Source organism: Balaenoptera acutorostrata, chromosome 16, assembly GCF_949987535.1.
Source record: "Balaenoptera acutorostrata chromosome 16, mBalAcu1.1, whole genome shotgun sequence".
NCBI lineage: Eukaryota > Metazoa > Chordata > Mammalia > Artiodactyla > Balaenopteridae > Balaenoptera > Balaenoptera acutorostrata.
Genome location: NC_080079.1, coordinates 52,663,466 through 52,676,847, shown reverse-complemented (window position 1 = coordinate 52,676,847; position 13,382 = coordinate 52,663,466). Strand labels below are relative to the sequence as shown.

General features: G+C 34.4%; 1 protein-coding gene across 10 annotated transcripts in view; it reads left to right on the top strand.

Annotated features, from left to right (window-relative positions):
• Positions 1-13,382, top strand: part of CCSER2 (coiled-coil serine rich protein 2) — a 150,451-nt gene that overhangs the window by 134,737 nt on the left and 2,332 nt on the right. For 3 of the 10 annotated variants that reach the window (XM_057530574.1, XM_057530572.1, XM_057530575.1), the window contains 2 exons: positions 2,575-2,659; positions 8,426-8,465. The exons of 5 other annotated variants lie outside the window; for them this stretch is intronic. In XM_057530574.1, the coding sequence (XP_057386557.1) occupies positions 2,575-2,659; positions 8,426-8,465 (125 nt within the window). The remainder of the gene's footprint in view (positions 1-2,574; positions 2,660-8,425; positions 8,466-13,382) is intronic. 2 more of the 10 variants (XM_057530571.1, XM_057530573.1) reach the window with 1 other exon arrangement.

Here is a 13,382-nt window from a genome sequence, read left to right as displayed (position 1 = left end):
GATTCTCATCAGCATTGTATGAGTGATCCAGTTTCTCTGCATCCTCACTAGCACTTAGTGTTGTCATTATTATTTTTTTAATTTTAGCCATTCTGGTAGGTGTGTAGTTGATATTTCATTGATTTGTTGGTCTTGGGGGAGTAAAGAATGTGTATCATTGTGTTTGTTTTTAAAGATTTTTAGGTGCTTGCAGTGTGTGTCCAGGCCTGGCAGATGTTATATATTCATCTCTAGGTAAACACAATAACTTAATTTAATTCAGTTTGAATCAGTAAACAGAGTCTCCCGTTTGCTGGGGACGGTTAGGCAGAGAATGTGGGACATTTAACATCTTTTAAACTCCTGCCAGGTTCTAGGTATTCTTACAGATACTTTCACTTAAATTATTTTAAATTACTAATGATTTATCATGAGAGACAATTTAATGCAGTTGTTTTAAGTGCTGTATAAATAGAGTTATAAAAGTAAAGGATAACAATGACTCTGGAGTGGGGGTGTGTGAGCCAACTGAATTACAACTAAAAGTGAGACGTTTCTTAGAGATGAACTGTTCTATCTTAGTTCGTTCAGGCACCTATAACAGAATACCACAGACTGACTGGCTTATAAACAAGAAATTTATTTCTTACAGTTCTGGAGGCTGGAAATTCCAAGATCAAGGCACCAGCCTGCTTCCTGGTTTATAGACAGCCGTCTTCTCCCTGTGTCCTCAACATGGTGGAAGGGGTGAGGGGGCTTTCTGGGATTTCTTTCACAGGGCAGTAATCCTATTCATGATGGCTCCACCCTCATGAGCTAATCACTACCCAAAGGCCCACCTCCAAACCGTCACACTGGGGCAGTAGGTTTCAACATATGAAACTTGGGGGCGGGGACACAAATGACTTAGTCTGTAGCACATTCCAATTCTTCATCTTACAAATGAAGAGACTGAGACTCAGAGAAGATCAGTGGCATTCTCAAGGTTATAGGCTCTTAAAAGATCCAAGGAAAAACACAGTTCCCTGATTCCCAGTGGGTACTATTTCCATAAACCCCCAGGGAGACCTTATTTCTTTGAGAAGGAATCTCTGACTGCTGGTTTAGTTTATATACAAAATCCCTATCTGAAAGTTTCTTTACCCAGTGCAGTGAGTAGAAGCTGGTCCTGCCTGGTGAAACCCATAGGGAGAAAAGTACATGCCCCTTCTTGGCTGAGGACTTGCTTTGTGTAAAGGTTTTGGACCAAAACATCTCTGAAACAGCAAAATGGAGTTGTATCAGGTAATATCTATGGAGAGCACCTGGGGTCATCACCCTATTAAATATTTCCTAATCTGTTTTCACAAACATCCATGGCTAAATTAGTGGAGAAGTTACAATAATTTCAAAAGACAGGATCTTTATTTACTAGGATACTCTAAAGATCATTAATTTTATTTAGTTTCTTGTAGCTGTTTGTTCCCTTAGTCAACATAGAAAATGGATCTTTTTTGGTTTTTGTTTTATAGTGAGCAATGTAGGATTATTCTTAAATTTAAATAAATGTCTGATTATACTCAACCTGAGGCAAGGAATGTTGATACAGGAGTGGACATAAGTTTTTTATTTGGATCAGTGTTCCTGAAATATCTAAACATCAGTAAAATACATTAGTAATCTTCTAGTACATCATTTCTATATCAGATTAATTGGTGTAAAAAATTATGCATACTTTATTTTGCAAATTGAGCTGGGTGTGATGATGATTTACAAGCTCATTTTTCTTGATGCTATCATGAGTGTTTCTATAGTTTTATGTGTGGATATGTCTCATCAGTGAGGAGGCTAGGAACAGAGAGACATGAGACCCAATCTGGTTCTATTTGTGTGAACAAATTCTCTCTTGAAGACCCAGTTTTACCTGGAATGTGAGGAAACTGAAGTAAATGACATTTCTGTTGTTTTCCAGTTCTGATAATCTGATCAAAATAAGTAAAGCTAAGAAGCCACAAGTTAATAAAATTAAAAAGTTTGCATGTGTAACCTGTGGCCTGTATGTCACATTCTTGATATAGTACTCACTCTTACAACATCCTAAGTCTTTTGAATGCTCTGTTGGTTCTGCTATCTTCAGCTAATGTTCTTTATTTTAGCTGCTAATCCTTTGAAAACCTATGAGTTAAAAAAGATAAAATTTTTGTATAATAATTTTTTAATGCCTAATTTATTATTGATGCAGTTTCTGTGTGTTTAACACCTAAAGTCTATCTCCCCTTTTAAATGCTTTCATCTTTTGCAAAAAAAAACTGGAATCTGCTACTTTAAAAAGAGATACATGATGATAAATGTAATTGTATGCCAGAAAAGATATATTATTTCATATTCATTAACTACAAATATTAGAGGAAAATAAGTTTTTTCTTAACATATGAAAAATAACTAGTTTTGGATTATGATGTATTTTTAGTAATTTGGGCTGCCTATGTTTTAAAGAATGAAATCTGTCTTCTCATTAACACTGTTGTTATTTTTTTTTTAAAGTATGACTGTGGTTTCTCTATTTTTGGTTCCCTTTTTTATTATACCTCCCTACCCCCATCTCTCTCTGCACAGGGTGGGTATTCTGCCCCCTCCTTCTCTCCTTGGCAGGGCTCCTTCCAAGGCATCCCACGGACTGTTCCACCGCACCGCAGACAGAGTGAGTCTGTGTCTCTCACTCCTATCCTGCTCTGGCTTCCCGTTCATGGTATTCCCCTTCTGCATGACTGTCCCTCCCCAGCACCTCCTCTCCCTCCAGAGTGACCTGCAGGCACACGCTAAACCAGCACTCCCTGGGCTCTCCTCTCTTAATTAATACTTCCTTTGACTGCATGTAAATAGACTTTTCTCCTTAGAGCCTTAGGAAAGCTGTCTGAAGTTAATGTCATTCTAATGCCGTTTAAACCTATTGCCAGTGACCCTATACCTACTGACATGCATCTGTCTTTAATATATTTTCTATTTTCATGACCTTGAGATATATGAATAAAAATTGTTTTTTAAATCTAGTCATGTTAAAAATGTATACACTATCTGCAGTAGTATAATGGACAGATGCATATTGTTTAGGGAGAAGGCTTACTAGACCATTGCACATTTCTTTAAATATTTTCTAATCAAAAGATGTTGATTGCGTTTCACTGTCATCTAATACAAAAATCTTTTAAATCATTTTTAAGAGTGTTTTTTAATAACTAATATGTCTTTGTAATTTATCAGCTGCTTTACAGTACAGAAGAAATGGCTTTTGAATATGCATGGTTTACTAACATTTCTAATGATTTAGTAATTGTTTGACTTCAAAAAAAATCTTTGTTTACATTAAATCTGCTTTCCAAAACAGTGTTTATTATTTTGTGTTATGTACTTAAGTATATAACTGGTAAGTTGGTTATATTTTATCTTTTTTGAAAAGTCACCCCAAAAAAGCTAATGTTAATGAAAAAGATATAAATGTTGTCAGAGTCACTTTTATGCCTTCTCCATGGATTTGCCCTGATTTGTGATTCATATCAATTTTTTCATAAATTATTCTTATCAAAATCATGTGAAGTATCAAAGGTCCAAAAGGGGGAAATTTTAAGCAGTTAAAACTTTAAAATGTGATTTATTCAAATAAAAATTTATTTCTTGAATTAGTCAATTATGAAGTATCAACATGAATTTGAGACAAGGTTTGAAGTTTATTTTTTGGCCATTATGCCTTTCCTTCCCTTTTGCACTTTTTAAAGAACAATGGAAGAGAGTTTGCATAGGCTTTTATATCAAGTTTATTTACTAGCAAGTTAATTTGTTGAGTGAAAGCGTTCCTCCCTTTTCCTCCTTTCCCATCTCCTACCACCTTTGTAAATCCTCCTTTTTACTTCCCTTGCTTCAATTAGGTTGCTTTCTCCTCTATTTAAAGATGGCTAGCACATAAAGAATTATACTAAATTGCTAGTGAACTAATCTGAATTTCAAAGGGCAATTATAACAAATGATAATGTATTCTTAAGTTGTAGCCAGTATACTGCATGGTTGACAGATTTACCTCAGATTGAGGTAAATTACACACCTACCTTAACTTTTCTGAAGCCCCCTTATTGTCCCTGTTCTTTTTCCCCACTGTTCTTCTCCCCTATTCTCCTTCTTCTCAGCTACATGTAATATGGAATTGGAGTTTAAGGTTAATTATTCAGTATTACAAATAGTTTAGATTTATTTTTAAAACATGTTTCCCAGAAGCACCCATTTCACTAGTTTCTCATTAGTATAGCTTTAGAAATTACTTATCCCTCACCTGAATCGTTGGCTCTCCATTTCCAAATGCTTCTTTCTCCTTTGGGTTCAGAGGTATTTTTTTCATTTCCAACTATGAAGCAGCACTGTCTGTCCTTCAGCACTACTATCAAGAACTGTCTTTCTAGCTTTTCTAGATCAAACCTGCTTTCTCTGCATCTCCAAGTTAGCAAAAAGAAAGTTTGGTTCACCAGAGTTTGGATGTGTTGGCCACCTAGGAGAAGGTATATACATTGGAGTCTTTTCCTGGGTAAGTTCTCATGGCTTATGCAGCTAAGAGAACTGGCCCTGAGACTTGATCATTGAGACTTGTAGGACTCTGTTTGTGGAAAGTGATAAACTAGAGGACTTGTTAACAGCTTTTTGACAGCTCTTATTGAGCTTTGAAGGTTCCTTTAAAGGAAATGTGTTTAAACTACTACACTGTTTTGAATTTACCCTGAGAAAGCCTGAAGGAGTATAAAAAAATAATAATATAAAGGAGTATAAAATAATAATAATTATTATTTTATAATGATAAAATATAGAGGAGAAGGGTATGAAATTATGGGAGTAAATCCAGTAGTTTTCCAGAGAGTTTTGCAATAGGTGTCCCCTTTTCCTGCACTAAACTGCTATGTATTCAGTGAAACAATATTTGTCTCCACATTTAGTCAGTATGTGATTTCTAGTGCTGATTTTAATTTTGGAGAGGTTAATTCTGTAAGTGATGGTATGTAGTTGAGAGAGTTCTCCTACATTATCGTGTTTCAATAATAAGTTCTTTCTGATGCCCTCTTGAACATCAACTTAAGCGAACTGCCTTTTTTTGTAAATGCAGAAGCCAGGTAAGCTTGGCTACTAATCTTCAATAAGGTAGTCTGTTTTTGGTTTTGTTTTTTAAAATGTGTAAGAGTAGTGGACCTAATTAAACAGGCATAAAGAGATAGCCTGTTGTAGATATTGCAGAGAGTGAAATAACTAATGTTTACAGGGACTATTTAGCTCTGGTAACTCCAGAAAGCTGCAGTGGCCAAGGATGTTCTCGGTGAATTTAAGAATAACTCAAAAAAATTGAGATAAAAGGAAAATCCTGGTCTTTTAAGTTTTTTTTTCTTTTTTTTACTTTCTCAGGAAATTTTGACTTACATTCCTTTTCTCAGGTGTATTACTAGTCTCAGCTTGATGATGCTTATCTTCCAGTTTCAAATTAAATTTTCTCTAGGTTAGCAGAAAATATCTACATTTAAACATTCAAAGGTCTTCCTGCTGTCAGTAGGCACTTCAGCTTTTGTCCAACTGACTTAACTGTCATTTGTTTAGTCTTTCTAATTTCCAACTGTGTAAAATTAAGAATGATATATATATATAACCTACCTCACAGTATGAAAATTTAATAAAAATAATTACTTTTGGCAAGTAAAAGCCTTAATGGTAATCTCAAATAACATTTCTTGCCGGAGCATATGCTTTCAGGAATACCTGATTTTTCAAAAAGTATATCTTGAAATAATACCTATTTCTTATCATGCCTAAAGAGACTTAAAATTTGCTGTTTAACACCTTTCTTGAAAGAATTTAGAAATCTTACTTCCTTTAGCTTCCATTTACAGTAACTTAAATTGGAAGAAAAAAGGTGTTTTTAAGCAAGAAAAATAACAAATACATGTTTATATCTTAATAGCCATATTAAGTCCAGCAGTTTCTTCTTAAAAAAATTTTATTGAAGTATAGTTGATTTACAATGTTGTATTTAGTTTCTGCTGTACAGCAAAGTGACTCAGTTATACATACATATATTCTTTTTCATATTTTCTTTTATTATGGTTTATCACAGGATATTGAATATAGTTCCCTGTGCTATACAGTAAGACCTTGTTGTTTATCCATCCTATATATAATAGTTTGCATTGGTAATCCCAAACTCCCAATCCAGCCCAGCAGTTTCTTGATGCAGTGCTGCCTGATTTCTAAATTTATATTACAATAATCACTAATTGTATTCACCAGAATTATATTAAGAATGGCAATTATATTGTCTCATATTTTCCTCCTCCTCTTACAAACTTCAGGGGTTGTTTCACAAACCTTTTTTGACACAAATTCATTTTACATCATAACCCAGTATATATTTACTGAATGAAACTATATATTTACAACCCAAGGCACACGTGTGTGTATATTTAAAATTCAGATTAAAGATTCATGAAACAGTACTTTCTCTTAGGACATATGATACTCTCATTTTTTTCCAATTTTTTGTTTTGCTTTTTTTCACATAGTATTATATGAGCATTTTTTATATAGTAAATATTTCTTGAAAACATTTTAATGGCTACATGATAATACATTATCATGTGACTATGATATCATTTATTTACTGTTTTCCTGTTGTTTGACATTGATGTTGTTTCCATTTTCCCCTATTAAACAGAGATACTATTGTAGTGCAATTTATTCTTGTGTTTAGATCAGTGTCAGCACTAGAAGGATGGTTCTTAAAGGGTGTGTGCTTTTTAGAGATGCTTGATGTGTATTGTTGAACTGTCAAACATGTTCATACGGTAAACATTAACGTGGCTCAATCCGATTGGCTTCACCATGTGACTGTAAGCAATTGTACATGTAAAGATAGCATCATTCAGTGCTTTAATGAGAAATTAGCTCTGAGAGTGACTTTTCATAAAAATAAAATATTTTTGATGAAGTGGAAAATAGTAACTCAGTAAAAGCTGAACAATTCGATTTTACAGTAAGCTATTTTTTTAAAAGTGTGGTTGATAACAGAATATAACACTGTGTCCATATTTGCAGTTAATTCAAGTGCAGATTAGTCATTGGTTAATTGACTAGAAATGTGCATCAAACTCATGGTCCAGGAGGCCGTCCCATAAACGTAGGCAGGGGTTAGTTTCTTCTCAACACCTTGCATTTATGAGAAACAAAGCAATTGCTGTTATCTGTATAAGCCTTTTATAACAACCTGCTCTGCAGATTGTGGGATTGTTTTGTTAGCTGTATTTGTTGCCGTATCATAGTGCCTGCAGTATCCTACTCTGGATAAATATACCATGCGTATTGGTCACACCAGTGGAATTGTACTATTATGATGTTATTTAGTTTAGTTTTTTTTTTCCCCCTGAACTATTCTCCATCCCAGAGGTAGATGCTGATGGGTTCTTTGTCTTAGAGATACAGACTCATGAAAATTAAGCAACTCACACTAATTATGCCTGTGCAGTAAATGCTTACTTAAGTCACTATTATTCACGTTGATAGTTTTTATGTTTTTAATTAATTTGTATTGGAGTATAGTTGCTTTACAGTGTTGTGTTGATAGTTTTTAAAAGCAGTTAACTGATCAACTTAGAAAAGTCATTGAACTCCTTATTTCAGAAATTGCTTATTTATAATTTATATTTATCAGTCAGATATCTTCCCTAAGTTCTCTGAGATCTAGAGGCACTATTCTGAGATCTAGGGATTCCTTGGAATCAGATTCCTGGTCCTCAGGAATCCTTGGAAGCTTTGATTGGGTTCATGTGAATTACAGACCAGAATTCTTTGAATCTAGTTACACTAGGGATCCAGTCCTGTCTTCTATCTCTATAGTGATGTGTGGAGCCTTGCTTATAATGTAGAACATTATATTTAAGACATACATGAAGATCAGATTATTATTTTATTGGTCTTTAATGCAGCAGCAGTTAAAAGTAAACTAACATTCAGTTGTATTTATAATATGCAAGACTGAAATTATTAAAAATAATTTCTACTTCCTTTATAAGGGATTACATGCAGCTAAACCTTTTTAGATCTTTGGAGTATGAATATTAATTGCATCAAAAGTCTTTTCAGTATTTTATTTGGTAAGATTCTTCAAGTGATTCCTTTTAAGGGTAAGAAGATTATATACACTGTTCTGTGGATATGAATATTTGTATTAACTTGCAAACCACTTCATCAAGAAAGTATAAATCTATTAAGAATATGTTTTCATTTTATAGAAATATATTAAAATAATAATGCCTAGAAAAATACAACAAAAGAAAAGCAAATAGCGTTGGCTGCTACCCAGTCATGGCAATTCCTTGGTGTTGTATGTGGTCTCTGACACCACTGTCCTGTCTTTTTCTTGTCTCTGCTTTCCCATTATGCCATTGGCAAGGAGTTGAGAAGTTAGTCCATTACTTCTCTGACAAAGCGTGGTACAGTACAATTTCAGATTTTTTCCTACCACCTTCTTCATTGTAACTTTTTTCCCCCCAGTTTGCATGATGCATGTCAGAGCCTGCATGAAATTACAGGCATGTTACAAATGGCTCCATTACCATCTTCCTTTTAACCTTTGAAATGTAAATGTATTTAATAATGATAATAAACTTGTATGTATCAAGAAAATAACATTAGGTCATTCCTGTATCTGTTATGCAATAGCATTTTTATGCTTTAGAACATTTTCTGCTTTCTACCTTACACACTTTGACATATTTTTACTCCATCAGGACTTGATATTTCTAGCTGCTGTCTTACTATTGGTGACTTTAGAACAACAGTGTTCACAGAAACTTCCTTTGTATGTTTACAGATATGGCTATTTTTTCTTATGTTAATGCTAGAAATCTTTGAAGTGCTATGAAATGGTGAAGGTGAAGAGTTTTTGTGATGAGTGCTAATTTGCATTTCCTTGTGTTCAGTGTATTTCCTCCTGTGGGTCTCTTGGAACCACTTTTCCCTGGAAATACTGCTTCACCATGTGGCTTGAATTTGGTGTCTGAGAGTTATCCTCTGCAGGACAGATCAGCTAAGAAGGAAATAGGACATTATCTAGGAAAGTTAATACCTGAATGTTGGTATTGAATCTGTCTTTTGAGTTTTTAAAACAATCATCTGGCTATATTGCATATTCTGAAAGTCTGTGAACTCATTGGACTTAACCCAAATATCACAGAATGATAAAACTTTAGTGCTGCATTTTAAATTCTCTGTCAGTTCAAATTCTGGCTTTGCCATTTACTAAAGTCTGTGAATTTGGAGATTCTACTTAATTTCATTTAACCTCAGTTTACTCATTTACAAAAAGAAGATAGTACCTTCCACCTAGGGTCTTGTGATAATTAGAGATTATGCATGTGAGCGTAGAGTTTGGTTATCTACCACTGGAAAGAAGGGAAACCCTTCTTTTATAGTCTAGAGTATAATATTTCTCAAGTATTTGTAATGTGTCAGGCATAATACTAAGCACTTTATATGCATGTTATCATTTGTGATTTACAACAATTCAGTGAGGTGTAGGTACTATTATCCTCATTTTACAAGTTACAAAATTCCATCTCAGAGTAGTAAGATAATTTACCCAATATCTCACTGATAGAGATAGAGCCAGAACTCAAACCCAGATCAGTCTGACTTCAAAAGCTCAGTGATTCAATACTGTGTTGTACTAGCTCCTTCATGTAACCACATGTAAATTTTCTCTAAACGTTAAAGTGCCTTGCATGTCCTAGCTCTGGTTTATCTCCAGGAGGGCACTTGAGGAATCTTGACTTCTGTGTCATATCAGATATGCCTCCTGTGGATTTAAAACATATAGATATGACTGACATTATTGAGATATGTATTTGGAGCCTAGAAACCTTGCAATCTGTAGCAACTAGTTTATTATAATACTATTATAGAACTTGCTTCCCCCCCCCCACAAGATGTAGTTACAAAAGGGCAATGGCTTGAATTAATCATTTTCATACCTTTTAATAATCGTAAGTGACATTTACTGAGCAATTTTGATGTGCTCTGGGAGGTTCTATCCTAAGTGTTTTACATGTTATAATCATTTTTAATTATTAGAATTAGAAATGGAAAATAGTTGAATGCTTGTTAAGACAGTTTCCCTAACATATTTCATCCAGAAATGTCGAGTCTCCAACTAAAAAACAACTCTGGCGTAGCTGGTGGGTCATTATGGGAGGTGCAGGTCATAATGGGAGGTGCTGCGTTCAAGCTAACATGTAATGAATCCTTCATGTTATGCTTCTAAGCATGAATCATTTAGTTGACTCCAAACTTATTTAGAGAAAACATTTTTTTAATTATAAGATTTCTTTTCCATCAGTTATTAAGACTCGTTTAAATTAGTGCTGCATCATTGACCTAATAGGGGAGTATCATTTTGCTAGTCTATTGCCAAAGAAGCCGTGCTGGAATATACCACTTACCAATATTCATTTATTTATTTATTATCTAGTAAATATATATTTAATCCCTGCTATGTGCCAAATACTGAGGATACCAACTACGACAACAAAAAATGAATAAAGCACAGTACGTGCCTTAAGAAGCGCATAGTCTCTGGTTATCTTTGTAAGCAGCACAGAATAGACATTTAAGGTTATCATTGAAGATGCCTATCAATCCCTTGCATAATTACCCAGTAGTGCCTATTGCTGGCACTCTTGACCTTAACATCTGTAGCCATTGCATCTGAGAATTCTCAGAATAGTGTGCTGAAGTATATGTATTTAACTACTAAAGTAAGACTTGAAGTTGCTGAGTCCAGTTAGAAGCCCTGAGTTCTTTCAGTCTAGGAATGGATCCACATTTTTAAGCTTTAGTAACCAACCTTTCTACAAGTTGCAAGGATGGAGTACTAAAGCCCTACGAATTTGTGACTACAGAGAGTTTCTAGAGGTCCCTGCAGTAGTGGGGGAATTCCTTTTGCCCTCTGCGTCTTGTGGGTGGCTGAGGCTATGTAATGAATGGGCTGGTGGGCAACTTCCCCAGAGGTCTTTTTTTGATACAGGGCAATACCTCATCTTTCATCTTCGAAGCTGGAAACCTGAACTCATCTTAAATTCCTCTATCTCCTTCAAAACTCTTTCAATCATTTCCAGTTTTTTTCCTGATATCCTAATTTTAAACCCTTATAGTTTATCACCTGGGCTGTTAGCAATGGCGTACTACCTGGGTGTTATGCTTAACAGTCTCGTCCCCTACTGTTACATTCCTCACTGTTTCCACCAGAGTGACATTCTAAAATACACATTTGGTCTTACAATTCCTCTGCTTAAAATTCATCAATGTCTCCCATCATCTACTGTACAGAGTCAGAACTATTCGGCCTGATGCGAGTTCCTTTATGAGTTGGCCCTTGCCTACACTTTCCTACCAACATTGTGCTTGCCACTTCAGTCTAACAATCTGAAGTTACTAGAACATAATTATGTTCTCTTTTTTTTGCCTTTGTGTTTTGCATGTACTGGCCCTTTACCCTGAATGTTCTTCCCTTCTTGTCTTCTTGGCAAACTCCTACTTATCTTAAAACTCAGTTCAGATGCTTGCAATTCTTGGATGCCTTCTGTGACCTCTCTAATCAGGCATATATTTTCTTCTTGCTTCTACATTTTGTTATGCTTGAGACATGGTCTCATCATTTGTCTACCTGACTCTTTCTTATGAGGCCTCTCAACCACAGGAACAGCATTGTGTTCAGGTTCATATTTTCCTACACCTACTACAGTGCATGATATATCAGACATTTTTAAAATGAATGAATGGTTTTGATATAGCTTCCTATTGATCTTATTATCCCTGATTACATGGGATTTTTCTTTTTATATTTAAGATTCATTCTGAAAACACCTGTGGTAGTGCAGTAGTAAACGTGGGCAAGATGAATTGTTAATATACAGCTGAGCGTTTAGAATTTGGGGAATTGTACTGCAAGCAGCAAGCTGTCCGAACACATCTTTGCTTTTGCTTGCTAGATGTTAAGAGGCAACTTGTTGTTCTACTTGTCAACAGGTAATTAATGACAACCCAGTCTTTAGTGGGTAACCAGTTTTACAATCTTCCGTAAATCAGGAGTAAGCCTTTCCTTGGTCCTCACTATAGTCATTTCTTGATCTTCTTCTAGAGACAGAAGATCAAGTAGCAGAATTGATTTACAAACTAGTTTTCAAATAAATAATAAAACAAGACATTTATTTTGGGATAGGGAAGTTAAATTTTTATTTAAAATAAACTTTTAATAAAAATATAAAATCTATATTATTCAGCATTTAGAAACCACTGATTTATTTAATGTAATTAAATGATAGTATGGACACATTTTGTATAGTTGGTCAGTCTAACTCCTCTCAGTTAAAAGACTCAAAATTTTATTATTTTTTAAAAATCTGATTATTTTCTAGTTCTTTAGTATTTGTTATTGAGCTTTATTGCCTTTAATACAAGCAGAACATCTTTCTGACATGACACTCCGCTGTATTTCCATTTAGTTCTCTGGTAAGCAGTGGTCATTTGGGTAATATAAGTAATCAGAACAATGCACGTGGATAATTTATCTACAGTTCATAGTACCCCTTTCATGGAGGTTTGATTATCTTAATAATCAGTTTAATCTTACTTAGAAAATTATACCTGTTTATGCTTTGAGCTGGTAGCACATGTTTATACCGTTTTTTTCCTTATGGGCAATAGACATATTACAATAAAATCATTTTTTTAGATTGTCACTGATATTTTCAAAGGTCTTAAATTGTTTTAAGATTTTTAACTCAAGACTAGACTATCTTACTGTTTTTAAAGGTGAAAAGAGGTAAAAGGAAAATAGATCCCCATTCAATTAACCGTTTGATGTTGCACTTTTCTCCTCCTTGGTTGCTTTTTTTTTTCCCCTTAGGTAGATTTTGGTTTGCTTAATAGGGCCCTGCTTTATATTTTTACTGATCTTTCTAAAGAATATATCACTTTGGCATGGCCAGTTTTTTCTAGGGAATCCCAAGGAGAGTCTTGAATAAATTCCTTGATGATTTTAGTACCTCTAAATCATCTCTATGGTGATAAATTGTGAAAATGCCCAGTGACTTTAACTAGAACATTTATCTTGAAGCAAAAACTGAGATGACTTATTTATTTTAAATATTCTAAGATAAAAATTTAATGTAACATATTCTGCATGGATTAACTTTGAGTAGTCATTTTCTTGATTTTTATTATTCTTATAAATAGCAAGTCAACCCCATGCCATCATAACCAACCATCCCTCTATGAGGTGGTGACCTTTGTTCTCAGTCACTTGTAACCCCTCCATAATCTAATCCCTGATTGCTGACTCTGGTAGCCAT